Source organism: Choloepus didactylus, chromosome 1 (assembly GCF_015220235.1).
Source record: "Choloepus didactylus isolate mChoDid1 chromosome 1, mChoDid1.pri, whole genome shotgun sequence".
Lineage (NCBI taxonomy): Eukaryota > Metazoa > Chordata > Mammalia > Pilosa > Megalonychidae > Choloepus > Choloepus didactylus.
In genome coordinates, this window is record NC_051307.1 from 79,653,024 (window position 1) to 79,678,013 (window position 24,990).

The window sequence follows — 24,990 nt, forward strand, 5'->3', positions numbered from 1 at the left end:
AATAAATCACAAGCTCAGTAAGAAAGGGAATGTCTGAAGATCTAAGGGGAATTCAAGGGTGGTAAACACTGCTTTATCTGTTCCTGAAAGAGTCTTTCACTTAGTTGGTTTAAATTCTCTCTATATAATATGTCCCAACCAAGTTCTAATTATTTAAAATTTTGTATGTGATTATAAAAAAGATTCAGTTCAAGAAAATAAACACTGACTGAAAGGTAGTACTTGTGTACTGTAGCAGCTATAATTTGTAGATAGCCTAGGGAAGCCAATCTGGCAACGTCTAACATACCCCAGGCTACAAAGCAATAATATCAATGTTAAATTTCTTGAACTTGATTAACTGCACTTATGTGGTTACATGAGTGAATATTCTTGTTCTTGGGAAATGTACACAACAGTAGCGTGTGTTCAAGGAGCTTGATGTATGCAACCTATATTCAAGTGTTCAGAAAATGAATTGATAAATAGATATAGATAGACATAGATAGACGGACAGACAGAAACGAATGATATCGACAATGTTTCAAAATGTTAAAATTGGTGGATCTGGGTATCTGGAGAGGTGGTAGTAGTATGTCGGAGTTCTCGGTACAGGGTCTGTATTATTATTTTTTTGTTGTTGTTAACTGTCCTGTCAGTTTGAAAATATTTGAAGAAAAAAAGTTAAAAAAAAAAAAAAAGTAAAAACTGCAAGCGTTTTATAAGAAGGAAGACCAAGCAAAGAAGAAACAATGTACCTCTCCATTTCTTACAGCTGGATCCACAGTGGCTGTTGCCTCCTTAAGTAGATTTAAACTGGATAATCCATTTGCATTGAGCTTCCTGAGCGAAGCTGCCTTCAGCAGCTCATCCATTTTCTTCCTAGTTTCCTCCTTTGTTAGAGCCAGCTCTCTCTTTCGGATCTTGCCATGATGCCAAAGCTGCCATTCTGTAAAGCTGTGTTGAAGAACTTGTTTCCGGTTATACTCAGTGGCCAGCTGTTGTTTTCTAAATAGCAAACCACTTCCATTAAAATAAAGAAGCCACTTATAATCTGTCCCGGAAGTGCCCCATCTTAGTTCCAGCTAATCCTTTCATATTAAGCTAACGGAATTGCTTTTAAACTTCCCAGTGCAAAGGGTTTCCTCATAGACGGCTTTAGCACCTCAAGACATTTACTTCAGAAGAAAGAGTGACTGTACTGTTCTATCATGTCATATGAAATTTTCTGATTACCATAAAACAGTTTCTGACAGCTTTTGGAGGGGAAGGAGCAAAAAGAAAAGGTGTATAAATAACTACATTTGAAAGATGAATACATGAGGAGAGGAGATACTCAACTATGGTAGGAAATCTAAGAAAGACAAAGGTTTGGGAGAAAGCATCAGAAACAAAACTATACCACTTAACAAGCGAATTGTCAGTAATTAATTAGTGTAAGACTTATGAAAGTCAAAGTGAAACCATGAGGGTAGTCCTTATGAAAAAAGAACTTGGTCTCTCAAGAGGACTCATTTACCAAAACCTTACACAGAATGGCTGTCTTGTCAGTCTACTTGCTGAACAGTAGAAATGTGTGAAAGGTGAAGACAAAGCACCTGCTCTCAGGGAATTCACAGTCTAGTAGGGGTCTGGTCCACTCTCTTCCCAAGGAAGAGCTCCCTTTGATTCCTCGAAACTATGAACTTTAGAGGACATGATTGAGTGGAATAGGGAAGCGGTGTAACAGCCAAGCACATTCCCTTCCCCAAAGGACATTTCCCTTTAGGAGATATATTGGTGGCAGCCAATTGAGAATTCAAGAATAGAGGCCTTTAAGATCTGTAAGTAGATGATTACTGTCCTTGAAGAAGTGAGCAGGAGAGCTTAAAGCTTCTTTATATTGCATCAAGGGTCAGTTTTGAGGTTTCATATCTAATGTCTAGACATCTACTTGATTATATTTTTTAAAGATGACTCGAGTAAGTTCTCTCCAACACTGTTTGCATATCTATTTCTGTTAAATATACATAATGCGTAACTCTCCTCTTGGAATCTTTGTAGGGTATCAAGAAAATAATGAAGTTGAGTCAATGAGTCAGAAGAACATTCCCATCATTCTTAAATGATTAAGTGACTTTTAAACCTTTTTAAACTACCACCTATAGTAAGAGACATTTTTACACTGTGACTCAATATACAAGTGTGTGTGTATGAATGAAACAAAAGTTACACCAAATAATATTTACCTTTACTATGTGAGATGTACTCTGATACTTTCTATTCTAGTCTGTTCCATTTCTTAAATAAAAGGTAAGGCTCATCTTGAGCCTGATTCAGAACTTGTAATGTGTTAAAACCCTTAGTTTGAAAAAGAATTCCCTACAGTCATAGAATGTAACCTATGTCAGAGGAGTTGGATGAAACATACAAATAGTGAGAGTAGAGCCCATTGAAATAATGAATTTCAGGGTAAACATTAATAGCAACTATGCCAACAGCATATTTCATTATATTTAATTGCTTCCTTCTAATGTACCGGTCATAGGTACTCAATAAACATTTGACTGACCTGGTGATTTTTGTATAAAAATACATTATAGGTGGTAATAAATATTTATATTAATATTTTACCTTGATGGAAATAAACTGAATATCTGAGACTGAACCAACTTGGAAATAAAAATTTTAGGAGAAATAAACATAATGATTTGGGTAACAATAAATTTGAATATCTGAGACTGAACAAACTTGGAAATAAAAATTTTAGGAGAAATAAGCTTAATGAATTGGGTAATAATAAATTTGAACATCTGAGACCGAACAAACTTGAAATAAAAATTTTAGAAGAAATAAGCATAATGAATTGGGTAACAATGACGGCAAGAAAATAACTCCAAAAAAATCATTGTATAAATAGTATGTGTTTGTTGGGGGGGAGAGGAGAATTCATAACACTTTACTCGAGTAAGTGAAAATCGTAAATTTCCACAGGACAGAAGATGTACATTGCTCTGTTTGATTAATGTGAAATTCAATTTACATCAGTCTGCTCAGGAATAAGGAGTGTGAAATTTACCTGATGTGTTAATTTCATGTTTTTTACAGCATAAACAGCCAAAAGAAGCCCTGGGGTTTTGACTGTCAGGGAGGAGATTATTTGGACTATGAAAAGGCAAAGAGAAAAAATATTTCTTCAAATATGAAAAAAATACTATGTAAGAAAATGAATTAAAAATGCATGTTCGCTATAGTGTTTGGAGCCTACTCTGTAATGGTTATGCAGAGAGTTGAAAATGTACTTAAGATATCTGTGTTTGTGGGCTGAGGTGGAATGGTAGAAACCCAGAAGCCAGGGATCCAGCAACAAGGCCGGTCCCACTCTTGCTCCTTTGCCATCCCCTTCAGGAGGATAACAATATTCTACATAAGCCACTTTCTATATTTTATTAAAGATGATGCTAAAAACATGTATATATATATATATATCTCTGAAAGTGAAAACTCACTCAAATTTCTTAAGAGTAGCTCAGTCAGATGTAATTTACTTGGATGTGCTCCAGATAATCATAAAATGAAGGACAGAGTTCCCTCATGGAAAACCTGCTGCCCCAGTATGCTTCCAAGACAAAATCAGGACATTTCTGGGAAGGCTATATTATATGAAGTGGTAATGACAATGATCTAACTCTATACAGAGAAAGACTATCTCTACAGACACAGAAATACACAATGCAGAAAGTTTAAATGTGAATTAAAATATGAAATGTGCTGTCCAAAATCAAACACTGTGAATGACACTTAGTTACTGACAAATGTTCTAGAAAAGAGAAGTCAGAAGAACACTAGATATGGGACTCTGGGCAAGCCGCTGAAAGTTCTAAGCCTCAGATTCCTCCTCAACAATGGTGTGTACCCTGCCTATACTATGGGAGTTTTTGTTTGTTTGTTTGAGAATCTAATTAAATGAAAAAGAATGTGAAAACATAAAACAAAGTTCATACATAAGGTAACAACACTATCTCAGGGCAAGACAAATGTCTAAAAAGCATCCTGAGTTTTTAAAAGGAAATCAAGAATAATAAATAAATAACCACATATTAGTGATCTGATTGTGCACCGAAATCTGATGTAGAATATAAAAACAACAGTGACTTTAACAGCTTCATTTGGGATGAGTAGGTTCAGCAGGAATAGGAATGAATTTAATAATGCACAGGGAAAAATGGAAGATAACTCTATTTTTTAAAGGAGTTTTATTGAGATATAGTCACATACCAAACAATCCACTGAAAGTGTACAATCCTTGGCTGGCAGTATATTCACAGAGTCGTGTATTTACCACCACAATCAATTTTAGAACATTTTCATTACTCCAAAAAGAAAATCACCATACTCCCTATACCACTTTATTATTGACATTGGATTGGTGTGTACCTTTGTTACAACCAATGAAAGAATATTAAAATATTACTGTTAACTATAGTCCATAGTTTGTATTGTATATTTTTTCCCCATATACTACCCTATTGTTAACACCTTGTAATAGTGATATACATTTGTTCTAGAACTTGAAAGAACATGTTTATATTTATACTATTAACTCCAGTCATCATCCACAACAAGGTACACTGTTATACAGTCCCATGTTTTATCTTCTAGCTTTCCTTCTAGTGACATACATGACCCTAAACTTCACACACATAATTCAGTGCTGTTAATTACACAAACAATAATGTGCTACCATCACTTCTATCCATCTCCAAACATTCACAATCAACCTAACTAAAAATTCTGCACAAATTAAGCATCAGCTCCCCATTTTCTACCCTCATTCTAACTCCTGGGAGCCTATCAATTTTACCTCTATGAGTTTGCTTATTATAATTAGATCATAATAGTGAGATCATACAATATTTGTCTTTTTGTGTCTGGCTTATTTCACTCAAATAATGTCCTCAATATTCATCTATGTCGTCTCAGGCATCAGGACATCATTCCTTCTTACAACTGACTAATACTCCATTGTACGTTTCTAGCACATTTTGTTTATCCATTCATCGGATAATTTACTTCTATCTTTGGCAACTGTGAATAATTCCGTTATGAACATCAGTGTGTAAATCTCTGTTTGCATCCCTGCTTTCAGTTTTTCTGGGTATACACCTAGTAGTGGAATTGCTGAATCTTATGGCACTTCTATACTTAGTTTCCTGAAGAACTGCCAAACTGTCTTCCACAGCAGCTGCACCATTTTACTTTGTTACCAGCAGGGAATGAGTGTTCTTTCTCCACATCCTCTCCAACACTTGCAGTTTTCTGTTTGTTTAACAGTGGCCATTCTAGTAGGTGTGTTATGATATCTCATTGTGGTTTTGATTTGCATTTCCCTAATGGCTAGAGATGTCAAGCTTCTTTTCATGTGCTTTTTAGCTTTTTTATTTCCTCTTTAAAAAATGTCTATTCAAGTCTTTTTGCCCATTTCTTATTTGGGTTGTTTGTCTTTTTATTGTTGCGTTGTAAGATTTCATTATATATTCTGGAGATTAAACCATGATTGGATATGTGGTTTCCAAATATTTTCTCCCATTGGGTAGGCTGCCTTTTCACTGTCTTGACAAAGTCCTTTGAAGCACAAGTGTTTTTAATTTTGAAGAGATGCCATTTATCTATTTTTTTTCTTTCATTGCTTGGATTTCGGATGTGAATTCTAAGAAATTACCACCTACCACAAGATGTTTAAGATGCTTCCCTACATTTTCTTCTAGGAGTTTTATGGTCCTGACTCTTATACTTAGGTCTTTGTTCCATTTTGAGTTAATTTTTGCATCAGGTATGTGATAGGGGTTCTAATTCATTCTTTTGGATATGGATATCCAGTACTTCCAGCAACATTTTATGAAGAGACTGTTCTGCCCTTGAGTGGACTTGGCAGCCTTGTTAAAAATCAATTGACCATGGATGTGAGGGACTATTTCTGAATCCTCAATTTGATTCCAGTAGTCAGTGTATCTATCTTTATGCCAGTATCATGCTGTTTTGACCACTGTAGCTTTGTAATATGCTTTAAAGTCAGGAAGTGTGAATTCTCCAACTTCATTTTTGTTTTTCAAGATGTTTTTGGTTATTCTGGGCCCTTTACTCTTCCAAATAAATCTGATGATGGGCTTTTCCATTTCTGCAAAGTAGGCTGTTGGGATTTTGACAGGGATTGTGTTGAATACTTAAATCAATTTGGGTAGAATTGACATCACAGTGTTATTTAGTCTTCCAATCCATGAACACAGAATGTCCTTCCATTTATTTAGGTCTTCTTTGATTTCTAGTTTTGTAGCTTTGTAATGTTTTTTAGTTTTCTGTGTACAGGTCCTTTACATCCTAAGTTAAATTTATTACCTGATATTTGATTCTTTAATTGCCATTTAAATGGATTATTTTTCTTGATTTCCTCCTCAGACTGCTCATTACTAGGGTAGAGAAACACAACTGAATTTTGCATGTCAATACTGTATCCTGCCACTTTGCTTACTGAACTCCTTTTTTACCTCTAGATTTTTTAGGACTTTCTATAAACAGGATTGTGTCATCTAAATAGTGTAAGTTTTACTTCTTCCTTCCAAATTTGGATGCCTTTTATTTCTTTTTCTTTAACTGCTCTAGCTAGAACTTCTAGCACAATGTTGAATAACCATGGTGACAGTCGGCATTCATGTCTTATTCCAGATATTAGAGGGAAAGCTTTCAGTCTTTCACTGTTAAGTATGATGTTAGCTGTGGGTTTTTCATATATGTCCTTTATCATGTTGAGGAAGCTTCCTTCTTTTCCTGTGTTTTGAAGTGTTTATAATCAAGAAAGGATGCCAAATTTTGTCAAATGCCTTTTCTGCATCAATTGAGATGATCGTTTTTTTTCCTTCATTCTGTTAATGTGACATACTGCATTAACTGATTTTTCTGTATTGAGCCACCCATGCATACCTGGGATAAAACCCAATTGATCATGGTATATAATTCTTTTAATGTGCTGTCAGATTCAATTTGCAAGTATTTTGTTGATGATTTCTGCATATATATATTCACTAGAGAAATTGGTCTGTAATTTTCTTTTCTTGTAGCATCTTTATTTGGCTTTGGTATTAGGATAATGTTGGCTTCATAGAATGAGTTAGGTAGCAGTCCCTCCTCTTCAACTTTTTGGAAGTTTGAGCAGGATTGGTCTTAATTTTTCTTGGAATGATTGTTAGAATCGCCATCTGCTCCTGGGTTTTTCTTTGTTGGGAGGTTTTTGATGACTGAGTCAATATCTTTACTTACAATTGGTCTGTTGACATCTTCTATTTCTTCTAGAGTCAGTGTAGGTTGTTCACGTGTTTCTAGGTATTTTTCCATTTCATCCAAGCTGTCTAATTTGTTGGCATACAGTTGTTCATAGTATCCTCTTGTGATCCTTTTCATCTCTGTGGGGTCAGCAGTAATGGTGTCCCTCTCGTTTCTGATTTTATTTGTATTTTCTCCCTTTTTTTTCCTTTGTCAGTCTAGCCAAGAATTTGCCAACTGTATTGATCTTCTCAAAGAACCATTTAAAAAAAAAATTCTCTATTGTTTTTTTATTCTCAATTTCATTTATTTCTGTCTAATCTTTATTATTTCTTTCCTTTTGCTTTCTTTGAGATTAGTTTGCCATTCTTTTTCTAGTTCCTCCAGGTGTGCAGTTAGGTCTTTGATTTTAGATCTTTCTTCTTTTTTCATGTAGGCTTTCAGGGCTTTAAATTTCCCTCTCAGCACTGCCTTCACCGTATCCCATAAGTTTGATATGTTATGTTCTTGTTTTCATTTGTCTCAAGATATTTACTGATTTATCTTGCAATTTCTTCTTTGACCCCCTGACTGTTTAAAAGTGTGTTGTTTAACCTCCAGATATTTGTGAATTTTCCAGTTCTCCACCTGTTATTTATTTCCAGCTTCATTCCATTATGGTATGAGAGAGCGTTCTGCATAATTCCAATCTTTGTAAATTTATTTGAGATTTGTTGTATGACCCATTTTGTGGTCTAGCCTGAAAATGATCCATTAGCACCTGAGAAGATGTATATCCTACTGTTTTGGGGTGCAATGTTTTATACATGTCTGTTAGGTCTCATTCATTTATCATATTGTTTAAGTTCTCTGTTTCTATCTGTTGATGAAAGTGGCACATTGAGGTCTCCAACTATTGTAAACACATCTCTTTCTCCCCTCCATTTTGCCAGTGTTTGCCTCTTGTATTTTGGGGCACCCTAGTTAGGTATATATTTATTATTGTTGTTTCTTCTTGATGGATTGCCCTTTTTATTAATATATAATGTCCTTCTTTTTCTCTTATAACAGTTTCCATTTAAAGTGTATTTTGTCAGATATTAATATAGCCACCCCAGCTCTCTTTTGGTCAATGTCTATGTGGAATATCTTTTCTAACCTTTCACTTTCAACCTATTTGTGTCCTTAGATTTCAGGGGAGTCTCTTGTAAACAGCATATAGATGGATAATATTTTTTTTTTTAATCCATTCTGCCTATCTATGTCTTTAGATTGGGGAGTTTAATACATTAACATTCAATGATATTACTGTTCAGGCAGTACTTTCTTTAACCACTTGTCCTTTGTTTTTTATATGTCATATCTTATTTTTGTCTCTTTTTACCCATTTAGTTACCCTTACTGATAATCTTCATTTTTACACTGTCCTCCAAACCTCTCTCTCCTGCCTTTTCCTTCCAGCCTGCAGAACTCCCTTCACTATTTCTTGTAGGGTAGATCTCTTGTTGACAAACTCGCTCAGTTTCTGTTTGTGAATATTTTAAATTCTCCCTCATTTTTGAAGGACAGTTTTCCCAGATAAAGAATTTGGGGCTGGCATTTTTTCTCTTTCAATATCTTAAATAATTCAGACCTCTGCTTTCTCGCCTCTATGGCGTCTGATGAGAAATCCGTACTTAGCCTTATTGCGTTTCCCTTGTATGTGACAAATAGCTCTTCTCTTGCTATTTTCAGAATTCTCTCCTTATCTTTGGCATTTGACATTCTGATTAGTACATATCTTAGAGTAAGTCTCTTAACATTTATTTTGTTCAGTGTGTTGCGCTTCTTGAATATGTATATTTATGTCCTTCATAAGAGTGGGGAAATTTTGGGCCATTATTCTCTCAAATATTCTTTCTGTCCCCTTTCCTTTCTCTTCTCCTTCTTGGACACCCATGTTTCATATATTTGTACACTCTGTCCTGTCATTCAAATCCCTTTTCTCTATCTGTTCTTTTGTCTCTAAGATTTCAACTGTCCTGTCTTCTAGGTCACTGATTCTTTCTTCTGTCTGGTCAAATTGGCTGTTATATGCCTCTCATGTACTTTTAATCTCTTTTATTGTGCCTTTCATTCCCCATAATTTCTGTTATGTTTCTTTTAATTTTTTCTTTTAATTCTTCTTTGTAGTCACACAGTGTCTTCTTAATATTCTTTATATCTTTAGCCATATTTTCCTTCATCTCCTTACATTGATTAAGGAGATTTGTTTGAACACTTTGATTAGTTGCTCCAAATTCTTTGTCTCCTCCAAAGTTTTAATTTGTTCCTTTAACTGGGCCATATCTTCCTGTTTCTTAGTATGACTTGTAATTTTTTGCTGGTGTCTAAACATCTGATTTTCTTGATGAGTTAACTCTGGAGGTCAGTTTCTCCATCTTGCCTAAGGTTTTCTTATTGATTGGCTTTTTGCTAAGGCACTTCTTTTGACACTTGGTTCACCTGATTATACACCTTTAGAATAGCATTTATTTAACTAACTAGATATTTTCAGCTTTATTCACCTGATTCTTGCCCTGGATATGCAGTACAATCTTTGAGAATACACTATTTTTGCAAGTGTTTCACCCCCAGGAGAAAGCTTCCTTTCCCTTGTTCCCTCTCTGGGAATGTTTATCTATTCTACTTAATTTTTATTTACTTCTATAGTTTCTTAACACTCTTGTCATTTCTCTAGCCACTTTTGCCTGAAGGGCAAATTCTGGGAGGATGGTCATCCCAGAGAGGACTTTCCCAAGTCAGTATTTCCCAGTTAAAACAGGGCCAGGGACCCACGAAGGGGGCATAGATCAGTTCCAAAGTGCCCTGGAAAGGAGATCGGAAGGATGTCAAACTTCTCTTTGACAACTCCCTAAATCTGTGTTTTTCTGCCCCACCTGTTCTTGGGGAAGAGGACTTTAATTTCCAGACAGGAACTGGATCCCAAGGTTACTTGTCCCAAGAGTGGGGGATAAGCACCAGCCTCTGCAGAGTTGAGAGCTTTACTCACAGCTCTTTACTGCAGGTTATCAGTCTCTTCCTTCCACTCTTCCCTGGGTGGTGTATGGTGTTCTTCTGGTCTCTGGATCCCCCGAACAGTTGTTTCTTATAGTTCCTGGCTGTTTACTAGCTGTCCTGGCAGATCAACTGAGTCTTGAGGCTCTCTACCCTGCCATCTTACCCCCCAAAATACAATCAACACTATTTTGTTTTGAAGAGCTTTAGAGCAAGCCAGGCATTGCAAGTCAGGTCCTCCTGCCTCTAGGACAGATAAGTCTGGAGCTTTACCAGCAGCAGATGCCATGCATACTTGCCTTCTGGTCTTTCACCTAGATACTTAGGTGAGCCCAGAAGGAGCGACAATCTAATATGATTAATAGAGGTACCCCATAATTGATTAAGAGAGACAACGCTGAAATCAGGAGTGCTAGTAATACAGAATACCTAACAGCCCATTTTCAATTCAGCCCCAGTTCCCCTCCCTATCTCCATGTTAGTGTGGTGGTTCACCCAGGCTGCTCCCACACAAGCCTGCCTATGTGCCTGTTTAACAGTTTTTCCCCAAACTGAAAAGTGCCCTCCTCTACTTAGCCACATTCTGTCTCTCTTAAAGGTGGGGCCCATGAATTCCTATCTTTAAAAAGCCCCTAAGGAAATTATAATGGATGATAGCCAAGTCTATGTCACCCTGAAGTATTTATTTTATGGTGCCTTTTGTAGCAAATATTTTTAGTATTTGAATGCAATTTTTTAACTTCCCACTGGGGACGACTGAGTTACTTACTCCAACATAGACATGTTCTTAATCTTAATCTGCATTTCTGCAGGTGTGAACCCAATGTAAATAGAGCCTTTTGAAGATGTTATTTTTAGTTTAGGTGTGGCCCAAGTGAATGAGGGTGAGTCTGACATGGGATTACTGGAGGCCTTATAAAGAGAAAGCCACAGGAGGGAGTCAGAAGCAGGACATCAGTCAAAGCTGGAAGAAAAAGGAGGGAACAAGGCCATGTGATGTCAGAAATATAAGCCAAGCAACCCCAAGGATGGCTGGCCACCAGAAAACTAGGATCCAGGATACCTTGATTTTGAACTACTTCTAGCCTCAAAACTACAAGCCAATAAATTCTCATTGTTTAAGCCAACCCATTGTGTGGTATTTGTCATAGCATCTTGGCAAACTAAGACACCCACTTAGACTGTAAACACCTAAAAGGCAAGAAGAATGTTCATTACTTTTTCTTTTTAGCCTCCTCCCCTCCAGTACATACATGCATCAATAATGCTGGTTGACTGAATGAATACAATCCATTAAACAGAATGAATAAATGATGAACAAACAAATGCCATGGTTTGAGGGATGCCAAAGGGCCATTTTCTCACTGGCCTGCCATAGTACTTCTAAATTTTTGTAAGTTACATTTTGAGTACTGCTTCCAGACAATGCCTGTTAAAATATAAATATGTTTTCCAGGTGGAGTAATCTATCAATTGAGAATTATAGTAACAAAGTATAAGGATCTTGAGGGATAAAGGGAAGAAATAAGAAAATGTTCTAGGAAGGACCAGAGCACTGGCACAAGAGACCACAGGACTGAAGGCAATATGGAGGTTAATTTAGGGAAGGACAAATGTGTTTCCCAAGAAAGAAGAGAGAAAACAGGGAAGCAGCACTCAGGAAAGGATGGTGGAAGATATTGAAAAACAAACCCTATCTCTTCCCGATTTTGTCTAGGGACAATGCTAAATTCAGGGAGGAAGGGAGAAAGGAAGAACTGAAGATTTGGGACCAATTTGCAAAAATAGACATGCTAAGGAAATTGAAAATTAGTTCAAATTTCAATACCACCACATCAAAGGGTCTAACCTAGTAGATGCACCAGAATTGTCATTTTCCCTAAAGTAAGTGAATCTTCAGAGTCTGGAAATCTGTTTGTTAAGGTTGAAATTGTATTACAATATTGTAATTCAATAGTGCATTGAAACTTTATTATAGCATTTCCATAACTACCTTAAGAGAAAAATAAGGAGATGGATAAAACAGTGACTGGAATTCCTATTAAGGAAAGCTAGATGCTTTTTCAGAAGAAAGCTAGATGTGTTTTTAGAAGAAATACTTGGATGAGCTCCTGGAGTGTAGGGGAGAGACTCTGAGCAAGGACTCAGTAAGAAAAGATGGTAGTTAAATTATAAATAAGAAGAAAAGAGGGATTTGTTCTTGCTTCTGAGAGAAAATAGGAAAGAAAGAAACCCACAAGTCTGAGCCCTGTATAGGGTCAGACCAGCAAGGGAAAACCCAAGGTGGCAAGAGCAAAGGTGGATGCAGGAGCTGGAGGATGAGGAGACAGCTGACATCTGGTTAACACAACAAATGGTTTCCATGTCCAGGTGAATGGGCCACAGAATCACCTGTGTTTTGTCAATCTGGTTAAAGTTAAGTTTCTGTGATGAACAGCCCATTGTTCCGGTTTGCTAATGCTGCTCTTTTGCAGAACACGAGAAATGGGTAGGCTTTTATAAAGGGGTTTTATTTGGTTACAAAGTCACAGTCTTAAGGCCACAAAGTGTCCAAGGTAAGGCAACAATTGGGCACCTTCACTGGAGAGTGGCCAATTGCATTCGGAAAATCTCTGTTAGCTGGGAAGGCACGTGGCTGGTGTCTGCTTGCTCCCAGGTTGCATTTCAAAATGGCATTCTCCAAAATGTTGCTCTTGGGGTGTTTTCTCTTAGCTGCAGCTCCTCTTCAAAATGTCACTCTCAGTTGCTCTGAGGTCTTTCTGTCTGTGAACTCCCTTATAGGATTCCAGTGATTCAATTAACACGCACCCTGAATGGGCGGGGTAACACCTCCATGGAAATTATCCAATCAAATGTTTCACTCACAGTTGATTGAGTCACATCTCCATGGAAATACTCAATCAAAGAAATGCAATCTAATCAACACTAAAACATTTGCCCCCACAAGATTGTATCAAAGAACACGGTGTTTTGGGGGACATAATACATCCAAACTGGCACACCCATTATAATAAATGCTGTCATCTGTCCCTTAAACTCATTATTGAGAAAAAAAGTACTTGGAAATCCTGTCAGACTGAATTGTCATGAAGCAACTGAGCTCTTCATTCATACACTGATCTGCTTCTTATTCAACAAATATGTATTTGGTGTCTGTTTAGGCTCTGAGAGAACACTGATGAGCATGGTAAAGAGGGTGCCAAAAGAGCTTGCTGACATCTCTTTGATTCTGCTTGCAATAGCTACCCTTTAGCTTTTTTCTCCAACTCGAATATTCCAACCATCTCTGAACAAAATCACCCAACTTAATTTCCTAAAACAATCTCTAGATCAAAGTGTAATATGCAGAGAGCCAGGGATTTGTGGGAAAGCAGCACAAAGGAAAGTTTGTGTGTAACACCTCCTTTCTTCTCAGATTTTTCTACTATGATTTGCCATTTAATTACTGCTCTTATTCTTCATCTCCAACCATCTAAAGTAAATTGCAATATAATTGAAAAACACAGCTCTCTTAGGGAACCGTAAATTAGACACTATTTGTTTTAATGGAGGAGCAGGGTGATAGAGGAAATGTATCTGACTCAGAATAAAAAAGACAACGCTCTAATTCTGGTCTCACTACTCAGCTCTGGAATCTGGAGAGAGTGCTTATCATCTGTGCCAGTTTGAATGTATTATGTCCCCCAAAACGCCATTGTCTTTGATGCAATCTTGATTAGATTGTAATTCTTTGAGTGTTTCTATGGAGATGTGACTCACCCAACTAGGTGGTGACTCTGATTAGATAATTTCCATGGAGGTGTGGCCCCACCCATTCAGCGTAGGCCTTGATTAGTTCACTGGAGCCCTATAAAAGCTCTGACAGGAGGAGCCCACTGCAAGCTGCAGCTGAGAGACACATTTTGAAGATGGCCACTGGAAGCTGACACTGATATTCTGGAGAATGCCATTTTGAAACGCAACCTGGAAGCAAGCAGATGTCAACCACATACCTTCCCAGCTAACAGAGGTTTCCAAATGCCATTGGCCATCCTTCAGTGAAGATACCCTATTGTTGATGCCTTACCTTGGACACTCTATGGCCTTAAGACTGTAACTGTAACCAAATAAACCCCCTTTATAAAAGCCAATCCATCTCTAGTATTTTGCATAATGGGCAGCATTAGCAAACCAGAACACCCTCTCTGGGTCTTACTCTTATCACCTGTGAAATGAGGGGCTAGATCAGAGGATCTTTGTCTTCCTGCTCTAAGAGTTTTTGCTCCAAAGCTTTGTAGTAAAATGTTATAAGTTGAATATTTATTTTCTTTGTCCATTTAAAAATATTTAGTACTCATTCTGAACATTTAAAAATAGACCCCTGAAAAAATTCACTGATATGAGATAAAGTTCTCAGAAAACCTTTAAAAAAATATTGTCATATCATGCTATTATGAAATCCTCATTTAGTGCTTTTATATTTAAACAATTTCATTGGAATGGAACCCTAAATTCTCCAGATTTTCATTCAAGTATCTTCTAGCCACTTTTAACATTAGTATCCCCACTTCCACTCCCTTTCTTCCTTCCCCTTTACAACACCTCCAGGTATCAGTTTCCCTTCTTTATCTAACAAATCCTGCCAGCCATTCCTTTTTCAGTAAACTATCATCCCAATTCCTTATATCAACTACAAGGCCCAAAGAATTTAGAGCACAAATCGTGGGTGAGTTTTCCACACTGACCTTTGTTTTCTCACTGAAGATTTTACCCTGCATAATATGGGAAAGAAGAATTGACTCAGTCACCCTCTTGCTTAAAACCTTCAAGAATTCACCTTCAGTTTTCAAAGAACACGTAAACTCCTTGTGCTGGCATTCAAGGCCTCTCTCAAGTTGTGAGCTTGACAACCACATGCCTGATGATCTCCAGCCAATTCAATGGCTACATTTCATGCCACCACCTTGGTCTCCCCATCTCCAACTATGAACATCCTACTTACCACACAGAGCCCGGCTCAAGACCCCTCTTCTTGGTAAAGCCTTTCCTGGCACTCAGCAGGAGCCTCCTCAGCCACAGTGGCCCTTTTGTCTACTGAGCTCTTAGCAGGGTGGGAAGGATGTATTAGTTTATAATACTATTCAGCATCTGTAATGTTCCTAATTCTTTCCACCACAAAACTGTGAGTTATTTGAGGACAAAGGGTCATGTACCAGTCTGCTATGTCTCCTATATACCAGAGTCTGAGGCTGTCAGAGTTGCATCATGTCAGGGAGCCCCATTCCCTTCTACCTAACTATGTTTCCATGTACCATTCACTCAATTTTTCATCCTGAATGAATGATAGAGTTTTCTATAGAGAAGTGATTACACACAACAACATGAATACCACACCCCCACTCCATTAAACAAATGATTCCATGTACATGCATGATTTTGATTCAAGAATACAAAGTTGAACTCGGAAATGAGGAGAAGAAAATGTATTTGATTTTAAGATGAGGGAACAAAGTTTCATTTGAAGACAAAGTCTGTGTCATTCACTAACATAAGGAGGAGCTGATGTAAAGGTGTCAAAAACCTCTAAATTAGACATGGAACAAAAGACGGGCAAGTGGGAGGAATCAGTCTTGGCAGCTCTGCCTTCCCAGAAAGGTGTTGCTGTGTCCCTATCAGTCTATGTGAAAAGAGTGATTTCTATCAATGAGAATTATTGGCATATAAAACAAACTCTCTCTTTTGAATTCTAAGGTCAAAGGTACAATGGACAAGGACACCAGAAGGCAAGGGAAAAGACTAATACTTGCTTCCTTTGGAAAAAGGAAAGAACATACATTAATATATTTTAATCAAATAATTTGTTTGCTCATAATTTTCAGTTAAAACTTTTTAGTTTGAGTTGCAATGCGGAAAAACAGTGATTCCCACATTCTATAAGTGGTTAAGACAATTCCAGGAAATAGCACATTTAGAGTTCATTTCTCAGTTCTTCAGGAAGGAGATGTCCTAAGCAAACACACTAGAAGGATTTCCATGGTACAAATAATGATACCTGTTTTCTTCCCTGAGGTCATTTTCCATGGCTTGAGTTTCGCGCTCCAGCTTCTGGGATCTCGTGTAGTCCCTCCAGGCTCTCAGGACCTTCAGTTGAAACTTCCAGTTGGACAAGGTCCCAGCTTTCCCCAGCGCAATCCTATGATCCAGAATCAGCTTGTGCCAGGCAGAGAAATATCGTTTTTGACACTGCATTGGAAACATTTGGAAAATTGCCACCAGTCAGGACTAGTGTTTCTGATATCTAATATCAAGAGAACTCTATCCTCAGATTTGTCCCCTCACACTTTTTATAACAAATCTAGGGCATGTGGTCTTGAGGCACGTCATCTTGATAAACAGACAGAGTACAGTTTCTTCATGCTAATAGTGATCCAAAATATTAAAGTCCTATGATGGAGGCACTCCCAGCATCACAACTTAAACTAAAATACTTAATCCTGACTATAAGACACCAGTCTGATGGGAAACTGGACTAACAGTCACATCTAAGTCATAAGTTAAGGGTTTGAGAGGCTTGAAAAACCTGCTTCCAACACAATCTCTCCTGCCAGGCTGCCTCGGAGTTCAAAATATCAACCATTTAATCTGTTCCTGTTACTGCTACCACTGATGTTCCACACAAACAAACATGGAAGAGTTCATGAGGATGGGATGGAGTCTCTGGTCTCTGAAAAGACAGCTAAAAACAGTAGCTTCAGCTGGGCTACCACTGACCATGCCAGGGTGTTGATGAGCAGGCCTAGAAAGACTGGATGCTGACGCTATTGGCAATCTTCCATTGAATGCTTCTGACAGCAAATCACATGAGGTCCACAAACACTAATGATGCCTCCAGGACTACTACTTTACTTGTAGTCCTAGTCAAAGAAAACCTCTCAGACCTAGTCCTTGCCTATATTTTCTATCTTCACAGCAAACTTTAGTTTCTATTACATCATATTACTTTTGGCTTTTGGCCTTACACCCACCACACCGTTTCACACTTTCTTATCTGTGTTTAACTAATTTCTCCACCTAGTAGTGCTTCTCTGCCCTGTCTCTCATGACTACTTCAGGAATCTCCTCTCTCAGGAAGCCTTCCTATTATCAACCCCTCTCCCCATATGTAAGTGTCCCTCCACTGTGCTCCCAGACCGATCTGTGCTTTCTCCAGTCAAAACACTAATCACACTGTATTATAATCATCTACTTACCTACTTTGCGGCTTCCAAAAGACTGTGAGCCTCTCTAATGCAGGAATATGGGAATGGCAAATCTGAGAGTGGCACCAAGTGTGGGGAGCAATAAAACCAAAGTAACCTCAGGAAGTCACCTAGCAGGAGGTACAGGGGATGCCTGACAACTAGCTTCCGGGACTAGGCAGCCTGACCAGGGTCAGCCCCATTTACTGCTTCCTTCTCTGTGAAAATACTTATTTCACTACTGCAACATCTACTAAGTGCCCACCACTGGTTTTGAATTTGGGAACCATGGACAAAGTTGTTAAAGATATAATCTCTGCTTTTGAGAGGCTTAAAGGGAGGATGGGTATATATATAAAAAGATCGATAACACAGGGAGGATATGCCAGAAATCTTAGAAATAGCCCACTTGTCCAAAAATGTTTTCTACACAGGAAATCAGTTATAATCTCATTTAGACAAGGTAACAAAATTTTCTTTTCTATAATTTCTCACCAGGAAAAACTATGGGAAACTTAAGAAAAAAGCCCTAATTCCTTTTCCTATGTCAAATGAAGGCACATTTTCCACAGCTTCATCTTTCATCCCTTGGAAGGCAGGAAGGAAGGAAGAGAGGGAGGGAGGGAGGGAGGATTTGCCGACTATAGAAAATGGCTTCAATTATAAGAACTCACATATGCGAGGTTGAGATGGTATGAAAAATACAGCATGAAAACAAATGGTGTTAACTTGAGCAAGAAAGTCAAAAAGAAAATTGACCAGTTTTATTTAAGAGATTCCTCTTAAATGACTTGGTGAAACAGTCTATGTAGAGCTTTCTTGAATTGTAACTTCTGAAATATTTGTAATGATGAACCATGCAAATATAATCCACCTTGACACCATAAATAGTGTTCCTGGATTTCTACATTCTCTTTCTGTGTCAACTTCAAAGGACCTTACATGTACTATTAATTCTTAGATCATCATTACAAAATAGAGAGATTGCAGATATATGATTTGTCTCACCAATCCAAAACTTCAAGTAGAGAAGGGTTTTATGACTGAACTCACTAAGAGAAGTCAGCGGTACACTTAAAGTGAAAACAAATATTCTGGCATCCTGGTGGCTCTAATATAGTAAGGCAAAAAGTCTCTCCTACAAAGAAAGGGCAAACTTTGTGCTTCTTTTACAATTAAAAAAAGAACACTATACATAACTTACCATGGTAAAAAAGCACTGGATAAAAACACGTCTGAATTTAGGAGGGGAAAATTTGAGTTTATAAATGCTATAATAAATATACTTCTTTTCAAATACCAAAGTTCAGACTTGGAGAGCAAAACAATCAGTTTTAAAGGCCTTAATTCAGTTTCACTATACAGAAGTTAACAGCAGCAAACTTATAGAATGATACAGCAACTGCTTTCCTGAAATTAACTTGCTGTTGATTTTTCCTGGCTGCTCAAAATGTTAAAAAAAATACAAGCCACTCAGTTAGCAAACATTATTCAGGCAAACAGGAGTCTCATAAATGTGCTTAGAGGAAGATGGTTGGAAAGGGAAAAATACTCTCAGTCTCATCTTCTCTGGGAGAAGTCTCCGTTTTTATTTAAGAAGCAGCATACTTCTATAGTCATGGTGTATTATTCTATTTCCCCTACAACTACCTGACTCCCTGCTGCTCCTAGGCCTGTTTCTCCCCTTCCGGTTTATACTCTGGAACTACAACAGTACTCTAGGCCTTTGCTCTTTGAAATAAGCACTATTACTTAAAGCCACAACTGGGTTGGAAGAGGAATGCATTTTGTTTAAGCCACGGAGAATTTACAGTTTTAACTAGCTAGGCAGCTATCGCCACTTCTCTCAAGTTCTTACCTAATTTGTTTCTGCACCATGTTTTTATTTCTGAGAGATTTTCCAATATTGTCATGCACTCTTTTCCTAACTTCCACCATCTCTTTATCATGTGGTGATAAATAAGGCTTGACATATGTAAACAAAATACAGAATATTACAATGTTAAAAAATGTTTCTATGTGCACATCTATAATAATTTTTAAATAAAATATTGAAACATGAAATTTAAAAAGTTTTTTTCAAACTTTCTATTTTGAACTACTTGCAAACTCACAGGATAGTTACAAAAATAATACACACCCCATACAGAGAACAGCATACCCCCTAACCCTCAGATACCAAGATCCACCAATTTTAACATTTTGCCACATTTGCTGTATTATCCTATCTCTGTATACACCTAACTATCTGACTGTCTATCTATCAATCCACTTTCTGAACACCTGAGTATAGGTTATATACATCATGTTCTTTGAACACTTAATTCTGCCATGCATATTTTCTAAGAACAAGGATATTCACTTATGTAACTACTTTAAGTGCAGTTACCCAGTTTAAGCAATTTAACATTGATACAAAGCTTACAGTCAAAATTTCAATTTTTTTCATATGATCTGATACTGTCCCTTTAAAGCCTTTCCTCCATTGTCAGAACCCATCCAACCAGGATCATGTATTACATTTAATTGTCATTGTCCCTTTAGTTGCTCTTTCTTTCTTTTTTTAATTGTGGGAACATACATACAACATAAACTTTCCCATCTGAACACTCCCAAGCATACCATTCAATGGGATTAATCACCTGCACAGTATAGTGGTAACACCACCACCTTCCATTACTAAAACTTTCCTATCTCTCTCCAGCCCTGGGCAACTTGTCCTCTAATTTCTGTCTCTATGAGCTTGTATATTCTCCAATATTATCCTTGTTGCCACGGGGCTTAAATGTAACATACTAAATCTGTAAAAATCTTGTTTGCTTTGATACCAACTTAACTTCAATGGTATACACAAACTATGTTCCTTTACCCACCCATTCTCTCCCCCACCTTTATGTAGTTCTTGTCACAAATTAAATGTTTATACATTATGAGTCCAAAACCACTGATTTTTATCATTACATTTTACATATCTGCCTATTAAATCCTGTAGGATGTAACAAGTGGAGTTACAAACCAAAAATACTGTAGTACTGGCATTTATATTTACCCATGTCATTACCCTCACTGGAGACCTTTATTTCTTCATGCAGCTTCTATCTATTGTCTATTATCCCTTCCTTTCAACCTGTAGAACTCTCTTTGGCATCTCCTGTAGGGCTGGTCTAGTGGTGATGAACTCCATCAGCTTTTGTTTATCTTACCTCTCTCTCATTTTTGAAAGACAGTTTTGCCAGACAGAATTCTTGGTTGGTAGTTTTTTGCTTTCAGCACTTTAACTATGCCATCCTGCTGCTTCTTGACTCCACACTTTCCATGAGAAGTCAACACTTAATTTTATTGAGGCTCCTTGTAAAGTAACACACCTTTTCTCTCTTCTGCAGAGAACTGTGCAGCTTTCAGAATTCTCTCTCCATCTTTGACACTTGACAGTTTTATTACAATGCACCATGGCATGGGTCTATTTGGGTTTATTCTGTTTGGAATTCATTGAGCATTCTGTTTGGAGTTCTTGGATGTGTATATTGATGGCTTTCATTAAATTGGGGAAGTTTTCAGCCATTTTTTCTTGCAATATTTTCTCTTTCCCTTTCTTTCTTCTCCTGGGACTCCCACAATGTATATTGTGGTATGCTTATGGCATCTGACAGTTTCCTCACACTCTGTTCACTTTTCTTCATTCTTCCCTCTGTTCCTCAGAATTGATGATTCCAATTGTCTTATCTTCATGTTCACTGATTCTCTCTTCTACCAGCTGGAATCTGCAGCTGAACCCCTTTAGGGAATGTTTAATTTCTGTACCTGTCGTCTTCTGCTATGTTTGGTTCCTTTTCATAATTTCCATCTCCCTATCATTATTTTCTTTGTGTCCATCTGTCATTTTCCTGATTTCCTTTATTTCTTTGTCCTTGTTTTCCTTTAGCTTTTTTGAGTATATGTAGGACCATTTTTAAAAAGTCTTTGTCTAGTATGTCCCAGGTCTGGTCCTCTACATTAATGATTTTTAATGCTTTAATCTTCTCCTTTGCTTGGGCCATTACTTCCTTTTTCTTTGTATGTTGTGTAATCTCTTGTTGAAACTTGGATATTTTGATCTTTTAATATGTTATCACTGAAATTTAGATTCTGTAGTGTCTGTTCCTTAAACTTGTATCTAACTAGTGTTACGACTCACTTTTCCTTGAATGCCAGGAGCCAACAAAAAAAAAAAAAAAAAGAAGGGAAAAAAGAAAATACCTTTCCCAGTTTTTGCAGATTGACCTGTGCAAGTGCTTTCTTTCACGGCTTATCCATACCATGGGTTGTATGAGAATAACTGTAAGCCAAAGTGTAGGAACCTTCCTGATCCTTTCTGCACATGTGTCCTGTCTTGGACATGCACTGTGGCCCTAGGAATTCCCTGTTTATATGGATACAAAAGCCCCCTTTTCCCTAGGAAAGATTCCTCACAGTCCTGAGCACTGCACTAGATGTCCCACAGCCAGCAATCCTTTGCCTGAAGCAGCACGACTTGACTGCTCTCCTGTGGTGCTCTATAGAAGAGCTTGGTGAGCCACCTTCTACCCTGAGGGCAAGTTTTGGGATGGTGAGTCCCTCAGGTCACCACCAGACAGACTGAACCAGACACACATACTCTTAGTATGAGCATGAGGATTACTCTCCTCCCTCCAGGACCCAGACCAGGTATCCACATGGGGAGCATGGGCTGTCTCTGCGCTGAGCCAGTGAGAGGCTGGGGTTGAGGCCAGCCAGGGCACTATGAGATACCCAATGCTTTTAAGTAGTCTTTGTCTTGATTTAATGCTTGCTCTGTTACTGCAGTCCTTTAACTGTTTACTGGTGCTTTGAAAAATATATTTCTGCCTTTTCTTCCTGGCTGTTCAAAACTTCTGTGGAGGTAGAGAGTCCTGAATGTCTCACTCTGCCATCTTGATCGTGGCAGGGCCTGGAAGGTTTTTAAGTGAAATGCTTTCCTCTTCTCAAAATCTTCCATAAGACATCATTTGGTTGTTAAGGATTCCACTCAAGAGAAGAAAATGACAGCTTGCCCTGCTAAATTTATTACCTGCACCGGAGTTGCTCTCATTTTGTTGGCAAGAAGAGCTCTTCCCTGATGTGTAATCACACTACTGTCACTGGGAATGATTGATGTTAGGTGGAACAGCAATTTGCTACCTAATATTCATTGTAATTCCAACCCTGTCACTAGAGATGCTTGTTCTGATTAATGAAGTGGGTAACTCATCAAAATTCCTCAGCTATTTCCCTTTTGTCAGAAAGCTCAGTGATAATTGCATCAAAATTCTCAGTCATGAAAAAACAATGAATTGTAAAAAGGACAAAAATATCAACAAGTTTACCACTTGTTTTGCCGAATAGAACTAAACGTGGTGCCCCCAGTGGTCTAGTTGAGTCATCCGAGGCTTGAACGTCAGGAACAAAGCTACCTTCACCCCAGACCACCACTGACTCTTTCCTGCTCTTAGACCAGAAGGAACAGACACCCTATTGCTACATAAAAAAGAAATCACCAACTTCTTTTTTTTCCTTTTGGGGACTCCTGTAGCTAGGCAAAAGACAAATCCCCAAAGTACCTAGGGGATGGGGAGAGGAGGGTCTTTACCATGGCAAAATGAATACCCTGTAGGAAGGAGTAGCACTGAATTTTGCTAAGGAAGAGGCACCTTGTGATCCAACCTATTCTTGATCATATTCTTTTCCCCAAAGAAAAGAGAGGAAAGCTCTCTCTACCTCCAACCATATATAATCCTATAATTAATTATATTAGAAAAAATATATTCAGTTCCCAGCAGAGTGCCAAGACCTAGACTTGCTGTTGTGTCCCATGGAAAAGTCTAGAGGCCTAAACTTTGACACCACTGCTGTGTGAAATACTACCATTGGCTATAGACAAAAAGCCACTTTTTTATATCCTGGAAGATGTGATTCTCATTTTTCATCTGTATTTAAATTTTTTCTACTTCCTTTTTTAAACTTAAAAAAAGAAAACCAAAAAAATCTATTCCAGAAATTTAGCAAATATACCTAAAAGTAGAAAAGAAGAATGAACCCTTTGCTGAGCTTCAAAAATTATCAACATTTTGTCAGTCTTGTTTATTCTCCCCCCCATATCCACCTTTTTTTTTCTGGAGTACTTAAAAATAAATCCCAGATATTGGAGATATCATTTTTTCCATAAATATGTCAATATGTACCACTAACATAAGGAATTTTATAAATTCTTCTTAGTTTTGCTAAGAAGTTTCCATCAGTAATATTACTGTAATTATCTAATAGCTTTTCTATTTCACTCCAGAAGTAGTAAATTTTCAGAAAGCAGTTGCTTAGTCTCAGCATATAGCAAATTTTTAAACCAGTGCAACTCTCTAGGACCTTTTAAAGAGAATTACCGTAATCCAGCCTATAACCTGACTGTGCTTTAGAATAAGGCTTCTTTTCCAACATAGCCTGGGACAATTTTCATAACCTCCTGTCCTCGGAGACCTATTGCTCCCTTCTTGCCCCTTTCCGCCAATCCCCAATCCCCACCCAACCCCCTCCACACACACACCAACTATGGCAAAAGTACAGGTTATCTCCGAACGTATTACACAAGTGCTTAATTCATCTCTAGGGTAGTCTGACAGTGAGACAACTATGTGACATCATTTGCTCCCTACTTTCATGGTTCTCAAGATCTTTACAAATATTTACTGGAAATATGGAGTGTGTAGGGGAAAAGATATCCTACCGTGTAAACTTTAAGAGAACAGGCTCTATTTATGTCAAGGGTCCTTTTCTTAATTTTTTAAAAGCAGAATTTAATCAGGCCTTTTTCAAAACATGAAAAAAGAATCAGATATTTAAAGACTGGAACTTTAGGATCAAAAAAAAAAAAAAAAAAAAGGCTTCATAGCATTTTGAAAAGTAAAGGACCAACCCAATGTTTTGGAAAACTGGCCCTCACTCTTAACATTTCTGTGAGAATGAGAAATCTGGGTTTCTGGTAGGGTGAGAGTAGGAAAGAATATAATAACAAAATAAACAGTAACCTCCTTAACAATACCAACAAACTTTTACTTGGAAATTTCCCACAGAATTGGCTGAATAAAGTAATACATAATAACATTTCACACGCCTCCTACAATGTATACCACACATTGCCCTTGGCAATAAGCCTGGGAGGGTTACATAAATCCCAATATTCTACAGTTCTGCCCACGCCTCAAACATTTCTCTTTCTCTGCAGTTTTATTTGCAAAGTGGTTTCTCCTTCATTTCTTCCTCAAACATAAGATTACATTGCTGAGAAGATGGTTTCTATATTTCAGCTCAAAAAGGGTTTTGCTTCAGTGTTGTGTAAGTAGTCCTGATAAAACTAAGATCTTTGGGAAGGAATTATGCTATATAAATGAGATACTTAAATGCAGTTTTCATCATCCTGTCAGAAAAAAGTATAGGCTTCTTTTCCACACATCTTCAT

At 37.6% G+C, this 24,990-nt stretch overlaps 1 protein-coding gene across 2 annotated transcripts in view; it reads right to left on the bottom strand.

The window, feature by feature from the left end:
• CCDC191 (coiled-coil domain containing 191) overlaps positions 1 to 24,990 on the bottom strand; it is a 107,438-nt gene that overhangs the window by 47,700 nt on the left and 34,748 nt on the right. For both annotated transcript variants that reach the window (XM_037835639.1, XM_037835650.1), the window contains 2 exons: positions 16,322 to 16,512; positions 738 to 987 (listed from right to left, as the gene is read on the bottom strand). In XM_037835639.1, coding sequence (XP_037691567.1) covers positions 738 to 987; positions 16,322 to 16,512 — 441 coding nt within the window. The remainder of the gene's footprint in view (positions 1 to 737; positions 988 to 16,321; positions 16,513 to 24,990) is intronic.